Source organism: Typopeltis vanoorti, chromosome 12 (genome assembly GCF_054136105.1).
Source record: "Typopeltis vanoorti isolate ZY-2024b chromosome 12, IOZ_Tvanoo_1.0, whole genome shotgun sequence".
Classification (NCBI taxonomy): domain Eukaryota; kingdom Metazoa; phylum Arthropoda; class Arachnida; order Uropygi; family Thelyphonidae; genus Typopeltis; species Typopeltis vanoorti.
This window is the reverse complement of record NC_143560.1, coordinates 96,241,690-96,259,595: the sequence shown is the minus strand read 5'-3', so window position 1 is coordinate 96,259,595 and position 17,906 is coordinate 96,241,690. Positions and strand designations below refer to the sequence as shown.

At 34.9% G+C, this 17,906-nt stretch overlaps 1 protein-coding gene across 1 annotated transcript in view; it reads left to right on the top strand.

Annotated features, from left to right (window-relative positions):
• LOC150101029 (cilia- and flagella-associated protein 95-like) overlaps nt 1–15,367 on the top strand; it is a 40,668-nt gene extending 25,301 nt beyond the window's left edge. Inside the window, exons 4-5 of the mRNA XM_090402152.1 lie at nt 2,386–2,515; nt 15,071–15,367. Coding sequence (XP_090258278.1) covers nt 2,386–2,515; nt 15,071–15,367 — 427 coding nt within the window. The remainder of the gene's footprint in view (nt 1–2,385; nt 2,516–15,070) is intronic.
• Nucleotides 15,368–17,906: the final 2,539 nt, after the last annotated feature.

Below are 17,906 nucleotides of genomic sequence, written 5' to 3'. Positions count from 1 at the left end.
CCTTTGTACTGTACTGATGATGCCTGTGATACTCAGGCGAAAATTATACGAATAAAGAATAATTTGCGTGAGTTAATTCCGTTATTATAATAGTAAGTAATATGTCTACTCACGGTATGTCCTTACTGAAACTTAAACCGAAGCCATCGAGTAATTTTGCGGGGTGTTGTACGGTAGAAGTTAGTCCAATTGTTTATGTAATCACCAGCTTGTTTTCTATTTGCATTTCATGTGCGTGAATTATTGTGCAACAAAATAACTTATAATTGTGGGATTCCTGAACTGCCCTTAATCACCCTCGAGACTAGTTGTATTCTGTAAATTGTAGAATGTTTATTTTCGACTGTTCATTCAGCTTTTTTTCCTCTTTTTTATTTGTTCATTCAGTGTTGCAAATTAATATTCGAAAGTCATTTTCTTCGGTGGATTGGTTTTATATTCTCCTTACTGGAATGTGGAAAATTGGTAAAACATTTTCCCTGACCATTGAGAACTCTCTTTACAAAGGAATTTTATATTTACAACACGTGATACTACTTTGGAATTATTATTTCTTCGAAAATATTTTTGAGCTATTTTTGAATTATTGTATTCCGATCATAATATTTCTTGATTTTAAGCTGTATGTTGTTGATACATCTTCCTATCCATTTACCTTTGTTTAAAGCTTTTCATTATTATAATGCCTATTAACTAGATTATATCAAAAGTTCCCATTTATTCCCCTCTAAAATATTTTGGGAATTTCATAAATTCATAAAACAGGTGTCATATGAAAATTAGCTATAAATAATCATATTTTTATCATATAAACCTAAACTTTTCAAATATAAAATATTGCTAATATAAAATCATTAAAAAGTGTTTCACATTAACACCTTCCCGAGAAAATTATTCATCCCCCCCCTCCCTCCACAAAAATGGACGTCCCCAACTCGGGAAGTTCAGTTTACTCATCCTACGGTCTGCTTTGCAATATTATTAAATTCTGTATATAATGATATTAGGAAAAAAATAATGTTACTTTACTAAATGTAGAAATTTTGGCCTAAAGCACTTTGTAACAGAGCCTCAGTAGCTCAGTCCTCACCGATTATGCCTTTTTCGTTGAAAGAAGCTGGATTCAGGTCCATTCGGCTAGAAGAACTTTTCAGTTGAATATGAGTTAGCCGGTGTAATGTGGAGGTACCAAGAAATATTCTCTGGGCTCGCCACTATTCTCAGATTTGGCAAACTCTTATTTGGAACCTTTGTCGAAAAAATCTCAAATATTAATCCAAAACTATCTCTTTGGCTTCGTTATGTGGAAGATGTCTTTGCCATTTGGAAAGACACAGAGCAAGCGTTTCGTCTCTCATGTACGAAAGGTTGGAAACCTCAGGTACATTGCTACTATAGGCAGGTTAAGGATATTTAAAATTTATATTTATTTATTTATTTAATCTGGAAATTCTGCTATAGAGATCAAAGATGGAACTTTTTTCATGCATCCAGACCACAGGCTGTTAGTTGGAGAGCAGATACATTAACCACTTGGCTAATCATGTCGGAAAATAAAAAGATTGCTCTTTTTTTATATGAAGTGAAATATTTAAAACCCAGAATAATTTTTATTTCGGAAAAAGAATCGCCAAAAGTAATGCCATTTCTAGATATATTCAATAAACATAAACTGATAGCTCATTGTCTACGTTAAATATCGTAAAATTATTTCCAGAAAATTGTTTTTTTCAACCATTAAAATGCTTAAAGTGGTCAGTGAATACACGCAGTTCGCTGCCATCAAGAGATAGAATTAACAGTCGTAATCACAGTATTAATTCCGTTTTTTTTTTTTTTTTGTGAAACCATGACATACCATTGAGTCTTACGTAGAGAACGGCTACTTTTTTTTTTTTTTTTAACCGTTTACAGATTGAGCTTTTGGCATTCGAACATTTTTGAGAGAAAAAACGTTTGGGTCACGTTTTATGTTTTTCCACTTTAGGTGTCAAATAGAACTTCCTTGTATCCAGGTTCACCAGTCAATCTTGTTTCTGAGGCAATTTAAATGTCACAAACAGCATCACTGTATAATATATTACTTCAGTTGTTATGAGTTACAAAAACAAAAAGAGATTACGATTTTAGGAACACGCGAATTTTAAGGAGAACAGTTTTTTGTTTTTTTTCCGCTGGATGACGATATTTTTAATATATTCATTTATTTAAAAATTTGTGTGTATGTATTACGCTATTCGCTTTCACAAATGATATCATCCAGCAGCACCAGCAACGCAATTACCCCACTTAGTAGCATTTAACAAATAACTAAATATAAGAACAAAACAACGTTTATTAATGATATCTTTCTTTGTTATTTATTTATTTATTTTTCCCTTCCAGTGATATTACAGAGGCTAATCCAGTACTGAAGACGATGATGAGACGTCATCATGTAGATTGGGATAGAAAGCCGCTATCCGTAACGAAATCGGACTTCACGTATCCCGAAAGGCTTGGGGTTCCTCGCCTGGTAAGTAAAATTCTGAATAAATTCACAACTCCCTAAAATGGTGGGTAGACTCAGAAATATATTACTTGTGCGATAAAATATATTCTTAGCATAATCGCTTACCATTGCCTTTTAGGCTACAGAAGCTGGTTTATGTCTGTTAAGTGCGTATATCCGATATTAGTTTTTTTTTTTTCTTCAAAAAAAAAACCTCCTTTTTTGGTAGTAAAACTCAACTTACCCTTCCCTTTAAGGTTGTTTGTCTCGGTGTGGTTTGAACGCAAATCTTTCCAAGCCACAGTAAGTGTTCAACGAAATAACGCTCAAGAAGCAAGATGATTGAGAAGAATACCCAGCACTTAAACTGCTAGTAATCTTATTTAATTTAGTTGCTTATTTGAAAGGTAATTACGGCAGTGAAAGAATCGAGGCAATGACACAATGCAGTGGAAAATATGAGATACGCAAATGATCATTGCAGCTCATCATCTCGATGTCAAATGAAGGCTGGAAGGTGTCTCTCTCTCCTTAAATGTAATGGGGATAGGGATCCATTTTCCCCACTGTTTCCCCCCCATTTTTATGGCAGTTGTCCATGAAATCTAAACTCCTAGTATCATGGGTGATCTAAGGGTTAGATAATCCGGAAATGTTTTGCTCTAAAGATTAAATCTAGTACTTTTTTCAGCTCCCAGTCATCGTTTTGTGATCTCGCATTGCACATTAAAATCACTTTCCACCTAAAGATTTTGTTTTTAACCACTTAAAAGGCGGGGCTTGTAGATCGTAATAATACAGACCATAACACCTAATTGTATAGCGATTTTTCAAATTAAAATATGCGACTATCCGTTATGTGGATTATTACGGACACACCTTACAAGCCTGGAGTTGCCATGGCGCAAAAATATGATTAAAAAAAAAAAAAAAACACTAAAATGCAAATACATTGCTGCAATAGGTTTTTAAAGTAGGATCCCCTTCCACCATAACGAATTTCGCAATTTCAGCGTTCACAAAAAAAAAAAAAAAGAGAAGAAAAGCTTGTTTCAAACACGCTTTATAACGTTTCCTTAAAAAGTAACTTTAAATATAATTTGTTGTGATTGAAATGTTAGTGAACATTAGATATATATATATATATATATATATATATATATATATATATATATATATATATATATATATATATATATATCAAGAATCTTTTTTGTTTTACTTAATGTCTAATTAAAAAAAATAACGTCTCGCAAAATTTTTAACAGTTTCGTTTTTCTACGGGTATAGTTGTTAAAATTCTCTTTTTTACCAGCTAGGTATTCTATCAAGGAATCTCGAATCATCAAGTAAAAATCGTTGGTTTGAATTTCATTCATCTATCGTTTTCGTTTGAAATTAGAATTAAACTATCAGTGGCAACAAAGTAAGACTTTGTGCCAAAGCATTCCCACTGATAACAGAATAATGTAATTAGTTCCTATTATTATTATTATTATCTTCTCAGCGTGATATCAATGCGAATTTGTAGTGGGATGGTTTTTTTTCTTTTTCCCCTTGCAGAGTAATTTCGTTTGTGTGCTTATTTTAAAAGCGACAGTTTGTAATTGTAAATCAAAGATGCAGACTATAGTTCTGACTATAGATTAGTTTTGGCATGACTGTGCAGCCAAAATTGGAAATTTCATGGAGTCAGTTGAGTAAAGGTTATATCTGACTATTTTATATTAGGCATTTTTTTCGAATTCTCACAATTCATATTCTTGTTAGTCTCACCTGGATTTAAAAATCTGTTAAAATCCAAAAGGTGCTCGCCAAGAGTTTTGAAGCTAACTTGGAAAGTTTAGTTTGAAAAGTGGTTTAAGCTTCTGTTCTTGGGATTGGCGCTGAACTATTGACTAATAGCGGGGGAAAAAAAAAAACCTACAACAAACCCTAAAGTTAAATATTTGTTTTTACAGGAAACAAGATGAGTGCACAAGATTTTATAAGGAAATAGGCATTGCTTGTCCTTGTATGACGGCTTCATTTCTGTGCTTTCGAGCTTTAACGTCAAATTTTCCGATTGCACTACGGAGGTATTACAAAAGAATGCAACTAAAAAGGAAATAACTTCATTCCTTCTGCTCTACCACTAAAAGGAAACAAATTTCAATGCCATTGTATTCAAATAACGGTACGGTGACTGTCACTTTAACACTATAGTGGTGTAATGGTGTAACAGTGATTTGTCGGTCATCACCATAAACAATAAAATTACACGATAACCACAGTAATAATTTAATGAGGATACAGGTATTTCGTATTGAAAATAACATTACATCATCAGTGTGTAGAAACAAACAAATCAAAGAACAGGAATTTAAGGTATATTACAACAATCGGTTTGCCAATTAAAAATGGTTGCCGCGAGCTAGAAATTCATGTTAATATTAATAAATAATATTAAAATTATTTTTGATGTTTACATGAAATTAGAATCTTACGTAAAAAAACTTTTGGGGGAGAGAGAGAGAGAATCTTCCCGACTCAGGTTAGGCCGATGTAAAATAGCTTTACAGCTTTCTTTGAAAAGGCGTTCATATTTAAAACTACTTCTGTGAAGAAGACGAGCTTCATCCCACCGGATACTGGGTTTTTAGTGTCAATACTATGCAGCGCCAGACCAGACTTTTGAGATTTCACGTATTTAATGTAGTTCCGATGTTCATAAATTATTTTTTCCTCAGAACAGCCTGTCTGCACAAAGTATGTCAGATTACGAGGGTGGTCTGAGAAGTTCTCGGCTTCGACCATAGATGGCAACACTATCGGCAAGATTTTTTTTTTCTAAGTTGGTACATCTGTCATAAGCATCCATGTGAAATTGCAAGTCATTCTATCAAGCAGTTTGATTTCTTCAGCTGTCTCAAACAAAAGTGTTGTCTGTTCTTTGAAATGGATAAAATCGAGTATCGTGCGGTTATAAAATTCTTTGTAAAAGAAGGTTCAACGCCAAACGAAATTCATTCGAAGTTAATAAAAGTTTATGGGCACACTTATCCTCGTTTTCAACAATTAAGAAATGAGCTGCCGAATTTAAACGTGGCCGTACCAGCCTTGAAGATGATTCACGTGAAGGATGTCCAAAAATTGTAACACCACCGGAAATCATTGATCAAGTGCACGATATGGTATTGGATGACCGGCGGGTCAAAGTGCGCGAAATTACTTGGACTATAGGAATTTCAAAAGAACGTGTGGGATATATTTTGCATGAAAAATTGCAAATGAAAAAGCTTTGCACAAGATGGATGCCGCGCTTGCTCACAGCAGATCAAAAACCACTCGCATAAAAATCTCTGAACAGTGCTTGGAGCGTTTCAACAAGAATAAAACCGATTTTGTGCGTCGATTTATTACTATGGATGAGACTTGGATTCACCATTACACACCAGAATCCAAACAGCAGTCAAAACAATGGTTAGAAGCCGGTTGATCAGCGCCAAAGTCGGTTCCATCAGCAGGAAACATCATGGCATCGGTGTTTTGGGATGCTAAAGGCATTTTGTTTATTAATTATCTTGAAAAGGGTAAAACAATAACCGGGAAATATTATTCCGATCTTTTAACCAGACTAGACGAAAAAATTTGTGGGAGAAGACCCAGTTTGCAGAAGTAAAAAATCATCTTTCATCAGGAGAATGCACCTGCCCACAAAGGTGTTTTTGCAATGGGAAAATTGAGGGATCTGCACTATGAATTATTGGAACATCCACCCTATTCCCCAGATTTAGCTCCCTCTGACTTCTATCCCTTTCCAAAACTAAAACCCTTCTTCGCTGGTCAGCGTTTTTCTTCGAATCAAGAGGTGATTGCAACTGTAGAGGGGTATTTTGCAGATCTTACTGAGAACTACTACAAGGACAGGATAATGGTGCTGGAGCATCTCTGGAATAAATGTATTAGTCTTAAGGGAGATTATGTTGAAAAAAAATTGAAATTATAAATTCGTTTTTTCATTATTAGGCCGAGAACTTTTCAGACCACCCTCGCAGACTTGCAGACCACTTCCGCAAACCTCGTACATTCACAAGGAATCTAGTAAACACTAGCTCAAGATAGGCGACAGTTTGTCTTTTGTAGATGGTAACAGATAAGAAATTTTGCTTATCGGAAAATATGTGGGATTGAGATGACATTTCTTCAAAATTCTAGCAGTAGGTTCAGAGATACCAGAAATATAAGGGGATTGGAACCCTGCGTTCTGTTGAAGAATCCTGAGGTGTTGGAACATAGGAATCAATTATCTGCTGGATTTGATGAGGGGTTGTAACCATTAAATTCGACTAAAGTTTTGATAGTGAGAAGTTCTTGTTGTAAGCTTGAAGGAGATGAGCACACATTATGTGCTCTATGAATTAAAGATTTGTTAACACCAATATCTGAGAGGTGTGATGAGAAGACTTTTGATGAATGTATCTGCCAATAAAGTAGGTTTTTGATAAACACTGGTTGACGAAGTACCGGAGGCTGTGCGAGTAAGCAGGATATCCAGGAATGGTAACTACCAGCATTTTCTTTCCCCATGGTGAATTGAATGCGTAGGAGACGGTTATTGATTCGATGTAGGGAACTGGTAGTAATGCTGCATTCTGAATAGAAGAAATTCGAAAAGTTTCGACCCATTATCAATAACAAATGCGAATTGATCCGAGAATTCTGTAAATTGGTTCAGGAAGGTGTATTCAAGATGTGATACATGTCTATTTAGGAAGATGAGTGTAGTAAGGTGTACAGGAAATGGAGAAAGAGAGAACACAGCTTAGTGGATATATGAGGCTTTCAAAAAAAAAAAGAAAGAAAGAAAAATGGAAAAAACGCCGAACATGTTTGTTTATTGTTTGGAATTAAGCCGAAGCAGCTAAAGCTAGAAGGTTCATATATTATTGTCTGCTGTCTATGTGTTCTTATGGCTGGCTTGCTTATTTGTGAGATGAAGTGCCCGAGTTTCTGGCAAGAAAAGTCTGTCATCTCCTCTTGCAACCTGTTAAAGATGAAGATGGGATTATTCAAATCAGAAGTTGAATGGTCGTAATCGCTTGCTTCGATGACCAATTCGACTAGCATTTCTTTTTCTTCAGAATTTCCAAAATGTTTATTGCAATAGTGATGTTATAGTGGTACGTATTATTATTGTTCTTCTAATGGTAGTTTTATGCAACTCAATTCAACTAGGACAACTAGATTCTGAAACCTCAAAATCGAAGCTAGCGTAGAAATTAACGGTCCCAGATGAGCGCATGATTTTATTTGTAACATATCTTTATTTACATATATTATAAACAAAAAAGAGTATGTAAAGTAAAAACTGTTCTTAACTTTTCATTGGACAAAGAGACATTCACGGGAAACAAATCCCAAAACATTTAAAAATGTTTATATGTCAATAACGTAGAATGTTTATATATAAATAATGTAAAATATTTATTAAATAATGTTAGTGTTATGAAAAAAATAAATCATTCATTTTTGTCGTTAATATTCGCCACTAAGCACTACAATTTTCTTAAAATTCAGTCGATAATACAAGAACATAATGAATATACGGGCAGGGGGGGGGGAGTCCGCTAAGTTCTGATAAACACTCAGAACAAAAATGTTTTTTTCAGAAAATGTATTTTCTTTTAGGATATATATAAGAAGACAAAATTAATTAATTTTTGTTCTAGGAGTTTATCGGAACTTTCCAGATCCCCCCCCCACCCCCTATTATATTTCGATCTGAAAATTAGAGATCATTATCAGTGGCATTAGGTAATGGAATATAAGGTAGAAATAGAACAATGGACACATTTAAAATTGAGAGCTGGGTAATATTATAAAGAAAATCAAACTGATTAATTGTATTATTAATTATTTAAAATTATTTACTTATGTGTGATTATGATAATCCCCCCCCCATATTTCTGAAAGTGAGCAGCAGTCGTTACAATTCAAATTCGGACGATGGGGCAAGGCTTTGGCGCTTATGGCTACTCCGACGGAGTAAGCGTGTTTCAGACCATGGGCTATAATGGTCGATATCTATTCCATGTTGTACAAGGCCCAGTTTCTCAGATTTTCCACTGATGATGATGTAGAATTGGTTTGTCCGAAATAAGAGAGGTGATAGTCACATAGAATCTGGTAGATGCCAGGAAGCGCCAGAGGAGAGCGCTTATCTTTAGACTATGCTTTGCTTCATCGTTCGAACTTGAATTGGAATAACTGCTTCTCACTTTAAAAAAAAAATATGGGAAAGTTTTATTCTAATCACATATGATTAACTTTTTTTAAAAATAATTAATAATACAATTAAGAATAGCTAATAATACTAAGATTCTTCAGTTTTTTGCTTTGGCTGTTTTATGTATAACATCACGCGGTTCTTGCTGTCTTAAATTAATCCATTATTCTCCTTCTCCTTGTATTCTATTACCTAATGTTATCTATTGCCACTGTTGATGACCTTAATTTTCAGATCGAAATATATGGCCTTTTAATAAATATTATTCATCCTTTTCTTGTGTTATCGTGTGAATTTTAAGAAACGTCATGACACAAGCATCCTTAAAACAGCGAGAGTACAATTTTCAGTAATATGGTATTATTTTTTTAAATTTTGTCGTAAAAGTTCATACATGTTAAAGCTAGTTCGAAATATACTTCCTCGTGATTTCAGTCCATTCATGAAATGCTATTTATAATGGAAATCATTCTAGCGTAGTTGAAATAATAGTAAACAAAATATAAATTTAGTAAGTACTGATTCAGAAAGACTCATTCGAAAAATTGCATCTATTGAATAACTGTGAAATTATTTCCCTACAACTGTCTGGTTCTTGACATTTTGTGACATCTGATTTGTTTTTTTTTTACAACATCCAGAAATTTTCTTTCAGCTATTTCTTAAAATTGCACACAATGTTTGTATCCTTCATTAAAGGTGTTTGTACATGTTTGCAATAAATATATATATTTACTAGGGCATGCAACATATAGATAACTGTGGTGCCATCTAGTGTACAAATAAAGAAAATAAAGAATTGCTCAAACAACTATTAAATGTAAGCAGTCCCCAATTAATTTGAAGATCAAACTGTTTTATTTTGAATTTATTAAAAATAAAAGCAAAACACTAAAGTTTGTTGCCGAAAACATGGAATAATATATCTTGACTTAGAAAATAAATAGAAATAACAAGATTTAATAAATATCCAAATATTATTATTATTTAACTGTCCGCCCAATCTGCAAAAGTTAAATAGGACTAAAATGGCCTCGCCTACACCCTATAAGGGAATAAAATGCGTTAGCTGGGTTTTATATCCATATAATATCCATTATTATTTTGTAGCGAAGTATGGAAACAGTATTTATGTATTGTGTGTATGCGCACTGCTTCGAAAGAAATCAACGGACACTCCCATGGCCAAGGTGCATGGGAGTGTCCGTTGATTTCTTTCGACACTCCCATGGCCAAGGTGCATGAGACCACAAAACGAGTTACGTGTTTGTAGCAGGTTTATAGGTCAGTGCAACTGTGTTCAGTTGTAATGGCTGCAGAAGGACACGGAGTTTGAAAAAGGCGTTGTGATAGGATGTTATGTTGCAGACCTATCTGTTCGGCAAATTGTTGACAAATTGGATCAACAATCAGTGATACCACACTGAAATGGAAGTTAAGGCAGTCAACTAAAAGTGCTGCCCGTAGTGGACGACCTATCACACTCACCGAACGTGACATTAGGGTGCAACGTGAAACCGCCATTTGTCGGCCGACACGTTGAATGTAGAGGTCCGGGCATCGACTGGAACACAAATCTGCAAAAAAACATTCAGAATCAAGTCTCGCAACATGGATTTCCATGACAGGACCGCAATATGCAAGCGACGCCTTAGCCGAACCAACATGCGGCGTCGTCTTCAGTGGTGTAAATAGCGTGTACAGTGAGACGTGCAAGCTTGGAAAGGTATGTGTTATGGAGTGACGAATCACGCTACATCCTCTACCGAGCAGATGGAGGGATGTGGATGTGGTAGATGCCCGATGAAAGTCTCTTACCAGAGTGTGTAACCCCAGCTATGAAATCCGGAGGTGGCGGTGTGATTGTATGGTCCTGTTTTTCCTGGTTTGACCTCGGACCTCTATTTGTGGTGCCACGAACATTGAACTCCGAGAAGTATCTGATCATTTTGGACATTACAATGTTTCTTATTTTGTGGCGTTTCTATGGAACTGACTATTGTCTCTTTCAGCAAGACAATGCACACCATGTCATAAGGCTGCTGCTGTAACTGCGTGGTTTTTGGACATGAACATCACCACTTGACTGGACTTCACAGAGACCTGATCTCAACCCTGTTGAATCTGTGAGGTGATCTGGAGCGTTGAGTGAGGTCAAGGGACGTCCTTCCCACAGCAATCCAGAACCTCATTACATGCCTATAGGAAGAATGGTCCAAAGTCCCCATTGATCATTATTGTACGCTTGTGGAAAGTATGCCCCATAGGATTGCTGCAGTCATCGAAGCGAAAGGAGGTCCTACAGCTTATTAAGGTGGGCTCCATGGCTGTTTGCTGCTCACACTGTGGTGTCCGTTGACGTCTTTCCAAGCAGTGTATATACGCGTGTGTGTGTGTGTGTGGTGGAGGTATATATTTTTACTTTCTTCCTCAGAGTGGTTTAACTCTGAACTGCAAAACAAGAAAGAAATCACTGAAACCTAATTCCTAATTAACCTTGCACACATTTATGCAACCTAATAATAGAAAAATAGAAAATCCCTGATTACCGGAGACTCAATAAAATCATTCCAATACATAAAAAATGAGATAAAGGAAAATGTGACAACTCTAGACCTATATCATTGCTGAGCTACGTGCTTACAAGATCTTTGTTAGAATCATTAAAGCGGAATAAAGAAAGAGTATGAAGAAGTAATGAAAGAAGAACAAAGGTTTCATATTTGGAAGAGGAACCAACGATGAAATCTTCATTTTACAGAGACTAACAGATGTAACTCGAGTAAAGCAAAAAGCCATTTTGTATGCTTTATAGACTGCAAGCAAGTTTAGATTCAGTAGAATTAAACTGCATGATAGAAATACTGCATAAAAAAGGATTGGAAACATATCTAATCAGAATGTGCTATAAAGACGCACAGACAATAGTAAAATTCAGGAATATTGAAAAACAAGTAAAATCCTATCCTAGAGGGGAATCATACAGGCCGCCCCCTCTCTCCTTACTTGTTCAACCTGTTCCTCGTAGAGGAAATTGGAGAATCCTTGGAAAATTGCCTTGGAGCAACTGATAGTCGATAATTTAGAGAACCTAAAATCAATTATTTCTGATCTAAATCAATTATTTCTGATCTAAATCTAATCAGCAACAAATGCCACTACAAATCTCGATAAGACAAAAATTATAGTAATGGACAGCGTGAAAAAATATATCAATGTTACAATAATAATAAAAGAATATAATACGTGGACAGTTTCAAATATCTCGAATCATTAATCACTGAATATTTAAGTTACGTGAAAACTATCAAGCACTGAATAAGTCTGGGATGGTTAGCAATAAATAAGTTTAATAAAATATGAATAAACAAAAAAGAAAATAGCCATAGCTTAAAGACTTCAACTCAGTGATCCTTCCAGTGGCACTGTACGGAGCGGAGAGCTGGTTCACTGGCAGACTAGAAGAAAAGATTAAAACATCTTGAATCAAAGTGCTTAAGAAGAATCAACGGCACAAAATGGGGGGGGGGGGAAGCAAATCATAAAGTAAGAGAAGAGTTGGGCTACAATGATAACACCCTAATTGGCTACACGAGAGACAGCTATGGTGGTTTGGGCACATAGCCAGGATGTCCCAAGAAAGACTACCGTATGTCCTGCACGGAAGGGTTGAGGGCGACCGAGGCAGTAGACAGAACCCAATTTAGAAAAAGAAGTCATGGAATACTTAACCCATCGTCATGAAAATGACGATGAAAAACTTCACTAATATCTCTTTTAAAGGATATACTCCCTCAGTCTTCCATGTGTAACTCTTCTAATTTCTGCTCAGTCTTCACATAGTGAAGACACAGAAACCTCACAGTTTTTCACCTGCTGTGCTTCTTTTCTTCCTCCGAACATCTGAAAGATTAGCATTGTTCCATAATATTCTTTTTACATCTGCATATGCATGGGAATACACAGAGCCTCCCGCTCCAGTCCACCATTATGCGCTACCATTTCAGCTCTGAGCTTGAAAACGACGCTAAAGTTCTCTGTGAAAAACTAGTGAAATGAAGAATTTTATAACTTCCGCTACTTTCATTTTGAATTTATGGTTAAACTGGCGGAAGTTATAACAATTCTTCATTTCACTAGTTTTTATGCACAGAGGTAAGTTCACGTTATCCCGGATCCACCCCAGAATCCTTGGGAGTAGATCCGGGATTTAAGGATTAAGCTCTGACTCCTGATTCTTAATTTTGATGTTTAATCATTTCAACCTAGTGTACCCCTTTTAATATGATTTTTACAATTGTTTTTATGTTGTTTTATGTAATTTGTATGTGTTATCCTGAGACTTTTTACATCATACTAAATAAAATAATAAAGTGCACTTAATTATTTTCACAACGTGAACACAGCGGTAACTTTCGCTTCCCTGTCATTGACAACATATTTTGCAAATAATGTTTGTCTACATACAAACAACACCAACATTACGAAACATGAACAGCTCATACAAAATTACAGTCAAGCTGTACTCATTTAATAAATTTCTTTTATGTCTAATCAAGCAACCAAAGACAAAATAACATTTCAAAACGTCTTGCTCTCCACATACAAAAAGAACAAACGTTTAACAACTTTACAAAATAATGCCTCATTATTCAATTCTTACTTTAACTTAATTATTTTCTTATTTTTAATTTGTGGGATATCTGAATTCTAATACAGATATCCTATACTATGAAACTTTAAGTTTCGAAAGTGATGTAAAACTTCAACTTGAGTTGCCTTGGTATTTTACCAATTAAAAGATAAGCTTCTCAGGAGTCTATATAGTTTATTAGTACTTTACGTATTTCACTATCTTAATAGACAGCTGTTTCGGAGCATTGGGTTTTATCAGATAGTCAGAGATCCAATGAATATCGGAAGCTTAGTTCATGTTTGATATGTGAAGGGTGTGTATGTTTCGTAAGTGAATAAGCAAATTATGTAAATCATACTTATTGAAGAAAAGAGCTCATTAGACTGAATCATAGCTTACAAATTAATTAGAAGAGACCATGGAACTCTTTCGAGCCTATTCAGCCCTCCAAGTTCATCTCCCACCTAAAGATATTGATAAGCATCCATCCTGCAGTAGGATTCGAACTTCCTACTACCTCTTGGTTGCTAGTGCGCTAACCACTCACCCAACCAGGCCAGTAGTATGCAAGTTAACTAGTAAATTTCATTGCAGTGGTTTCTAAATATAATATCCACAACGTTGTTTGTAATGCTGAAAACATCTGCGAAAGATTTTTCCATTTTAGTGAAATCATCAGAGTCGCAGGGACTAACATCAAAGGCCTATGGTCGATGTTTTTCAGTTCCATCGTTTTTTTCGGTCACTTGGCAGATTTTGTTATGTAGCTTAGCCTAGCGAATAACATTTCTTTTCTGTCAAAATGTGGCTGGATATGAGTTTAATTATTTTCAAATTATTATCAAATATCAATGGATTTTGATAATATTTATTCTATTTTACTCATTAATTTTGTAAGCCTCCTAAAGACTTTCGTCCGATGAGTCCACCACCAATGTCAAGTTGAACACGGTGTTATACTGGGAACACCGATTATGGACTGAATCCATAGGTGAAACGTGATTTATTTATTTCTATGAGAAATCATTTCACCAATAATATGAACTTCTCTCAGTTTTGAGAAACTTAGCCTATGTTAATCTCTGCATATCAATCAGAAGGAAATGCATGAGTAAATCATTACCTAAATAATATAATAATAATAATAATAAAAAAACGGTTGAACCATGTAATCCATAGCAGCCGTATCTACAGCATTTTCCTTGTTTCTCTCCCTTTTACAAATCCGCACTCTATTTAGATTCCTTTGCACGGGGTTTCAGATGGTCTTAAACAACGACAGTGTAAGAAACAGTATTAAAAAATTGAAATTGTTAAAATGATTGAATGTTGCGACCTCTTAAGGCATCTTAGGTAAAAGTGCGAGCACCCTCCACGCCCCAATCAACAATCCGTCCTTTCATTTTAGCCCAAATGGGTCGAATTTCCCAGGTGAGTTGAAACAACGAAGAAACAAACATATTTCAAATCTGTTGAAATCGAAATGTCTGAAACAGTTATGTTCAAAAGTTGGTCGAAGTCCATTGAACGAGGAGACCTGCAAAGATGTATCATCTTTGCAGGTAAAATAGGTAAAAAATGACATTTATATATTATCATTGAATTTACCTATAACACTGTGTTCAACTTGATGTTGTGGTGATTTATTCATTATTTTACTCTTTGATTTTGTAAGCCTCCTAAAGACTTTCGTCCGATGAGTCCACCACCAATGTTGTATCGTAAGTGTCACTCACAGTTCACTGACATTTTTGATGGACGTCACAGAGGAGTCCAGATGTTCCCCAAGGAGAGCGGAGCTTATGTCAACACACCCCTTAAAAGGAAGCACTTTACTGATAATAATCCCATCCTTGGCGAACCCTTCTTTGGGGTATTAGAACAGGTAAGAGATATTCTTAAATATAGTGATATAGAATCAACATTTAGTTTCCTTCATGAAGAGTTAAACTGTACCCCAGTTAACAAATGAATTACCGAAAGTTATTTCATTGATTCTTAGCTGGGACCTGGAATTAAAATCTTTTAATTTTAATTCCATTTATTAATTTTAATAAAATTAAAAGATTCATTACTTCGCAAATGCAATAGAATTATTGCATTTGCGAAGTACTTCGGCAGAGCTGCTGGCAGATCATCAGAGAAGTTCCCCAATTTAGGTATCACTGTAGGGGGTGGCAGGGAATGCACTACTTAAGTAAATAACATATGCATCAACAGATTATTATTTTTATTGGTTGTTAAAAATCTGTACTTGTCATCGTGATGACACGTAACAGAATTTTAAAAAAAGTGTATTATCAACAGAAAGGATCAAAGTATTGGTTACATTGATTTTTCTCTTTTAAGCTTATCACACAACTTTTAAACCTGAAATTAAAATTTAACTCTTAGTTTAAAATAATCGCCTGTCATCGAAAGTTGATTGACTTTTGTAGCAACTTCTGAGTTCGTTTCTTGGCACACAGCATATGAAGTTACAGTCGTTCTTAAAAGCTTAAAAATGGTACTTGCTTGCTTTTCAGGGAGCGTGCATTTTAAGGGAGCATGCGTTCCAGTTATTTGTCGACTAAGAGTTAAATTTGATAGCTGATTATTTCAGCAGAGGAACAGCGAATAATAGTATTTTGCAATTGCACGATGTTTTCTATTAAGAAAAAGATTGTCTCGGGATCCATCATAGAGAAACTGAACATGGTTTCTTCCGTCTGCTCGAGAATTCACGAAATATTAGTAATCTTGAAGGACATGATTTTTTAGAGAGAGTTCATCTGCAAACTTGTCTTAACATAAATGAGCAGATCGCCTGCATTGTAATAGTGAACCGGAAACCTAACTCTAGATGAGATATCCTTACTGGGAACAATTCCCATCCAAAAAGTATTATAGAAGAGGTAGAGGTGAAGGAAAATCGATTCTTCCTAATATAGACATTGTGCTGAAGATGCCATTCTTCCCGCTTTTTTTTTTTTTTTTTCATGGATAGCTGTGTTGCTTTTTCTAGAGCGCAATCATTTCGAAGTATGAAAGTAAAAAAAAAAATACTGAACAGTAAAAAACGAGAAGCGATTAATAGCTTCATATATGAAATGTATTTAATGAATTTTGTTAAGTCGATAACTCTTTTTGGAATGCCTAGCTTTTTGAATATTTACAGATCGTTAAAAAACTTCGAAGATGAATCATGAAATATTAAAAAGTTGCGCTCATAAATACTGTGTGACTGAAATTTATTTTTTTCCATGCAAAGAAACAGTATTATTCACACTTGCTTTGTGATTAGTAATTGTCCATATAGATTTAAAGGATAACAAATAAGAATCCAACTCTGATAAATCGAACTCGTACTGTTTTCATACAGTAATGCCAGTTAAGATTGGGAACACGAGATGGCAACAGTTTTTACCGTGTGCTCCTTTGACCAGCAGATCTACAAATTATCGGCAGAAATGAACTCAACACCAATGAGACGAAGGATGCAGACCGGTTGCTTAAAGTGTCCAAAAGTTCGAGTTAAAGAATTCCACCTGCTCTCTTTGGGAATGAAAATGCATTAGCAGATATAATAATTATTATTCTATTTTAAATAAGAAGGCAGTCATTTCCCCTAATGTTTATTGAAAGCTTCTTGTTTTAATCAATTGGTTTCCAATGTTTTTGGACCTCTAGATAGCTAAGCAGATCCAAGGTAATATCTTGTTTTGCCTAAGTATGACATAACATTTTTGTCATACGGTTGTCAATATGTAGTAAACATAAGCTAAGCAGTCTGCTGACCACAATAATGCGTTTATTCTGCTTATGATAAGAGACTGCAAATATTTTGAGAATCATACGATCTAAGGCCTAATTATTGTAACTTTATTTCTGACAGCGTTAAGACGTCTTAGGATAATTAGTATCAAACAAGACATAATAGAAGAGGTCTGGTGATAAAACAGAACCCTCGAAAAATCATGGCAACACTAAATTGTACATTCACGTCTAGTCTTCTCAATTGAATGATTAAAAAGAACAAACTGGAAACTTTGTATTTTAAATAATCATGCTCTAGTTCACACTTTTTTATTTTGATGTATTGTGTGCTAGAAATAAAAATTAATATTTGGAGATTTTGAGTTTTCACTTCAAACTCTATACAGAATCCTAATGAAGTTGAGTGTGTGATTTCAGCAGGAGACGAAAGTATTAATGGAGACCGAATTTGATCAGTATTCATTGAATTATATACATACGTGAAACTTGAATGTCTACATTATAAGCCGACACTTTAATTCTCGAGTCTCAAGAATGACGCATTTAAAACAAAAGGTAACTGTTTTTTGAAATCTGTTTTAAAATGTTTCAGAACTACTAGTCTTCTCCTAAATCTTGTTTTCAATTCAGATATTCGTATAAATCTTTGATGTATTAAATAGCTGGATTTATTAATTAAAAGCTTTATATTTTCAATAATTGCTTATAAGCATCTGTCACCCGGGCTATCTGCTGTGTGTACGTTCAAAAACTTC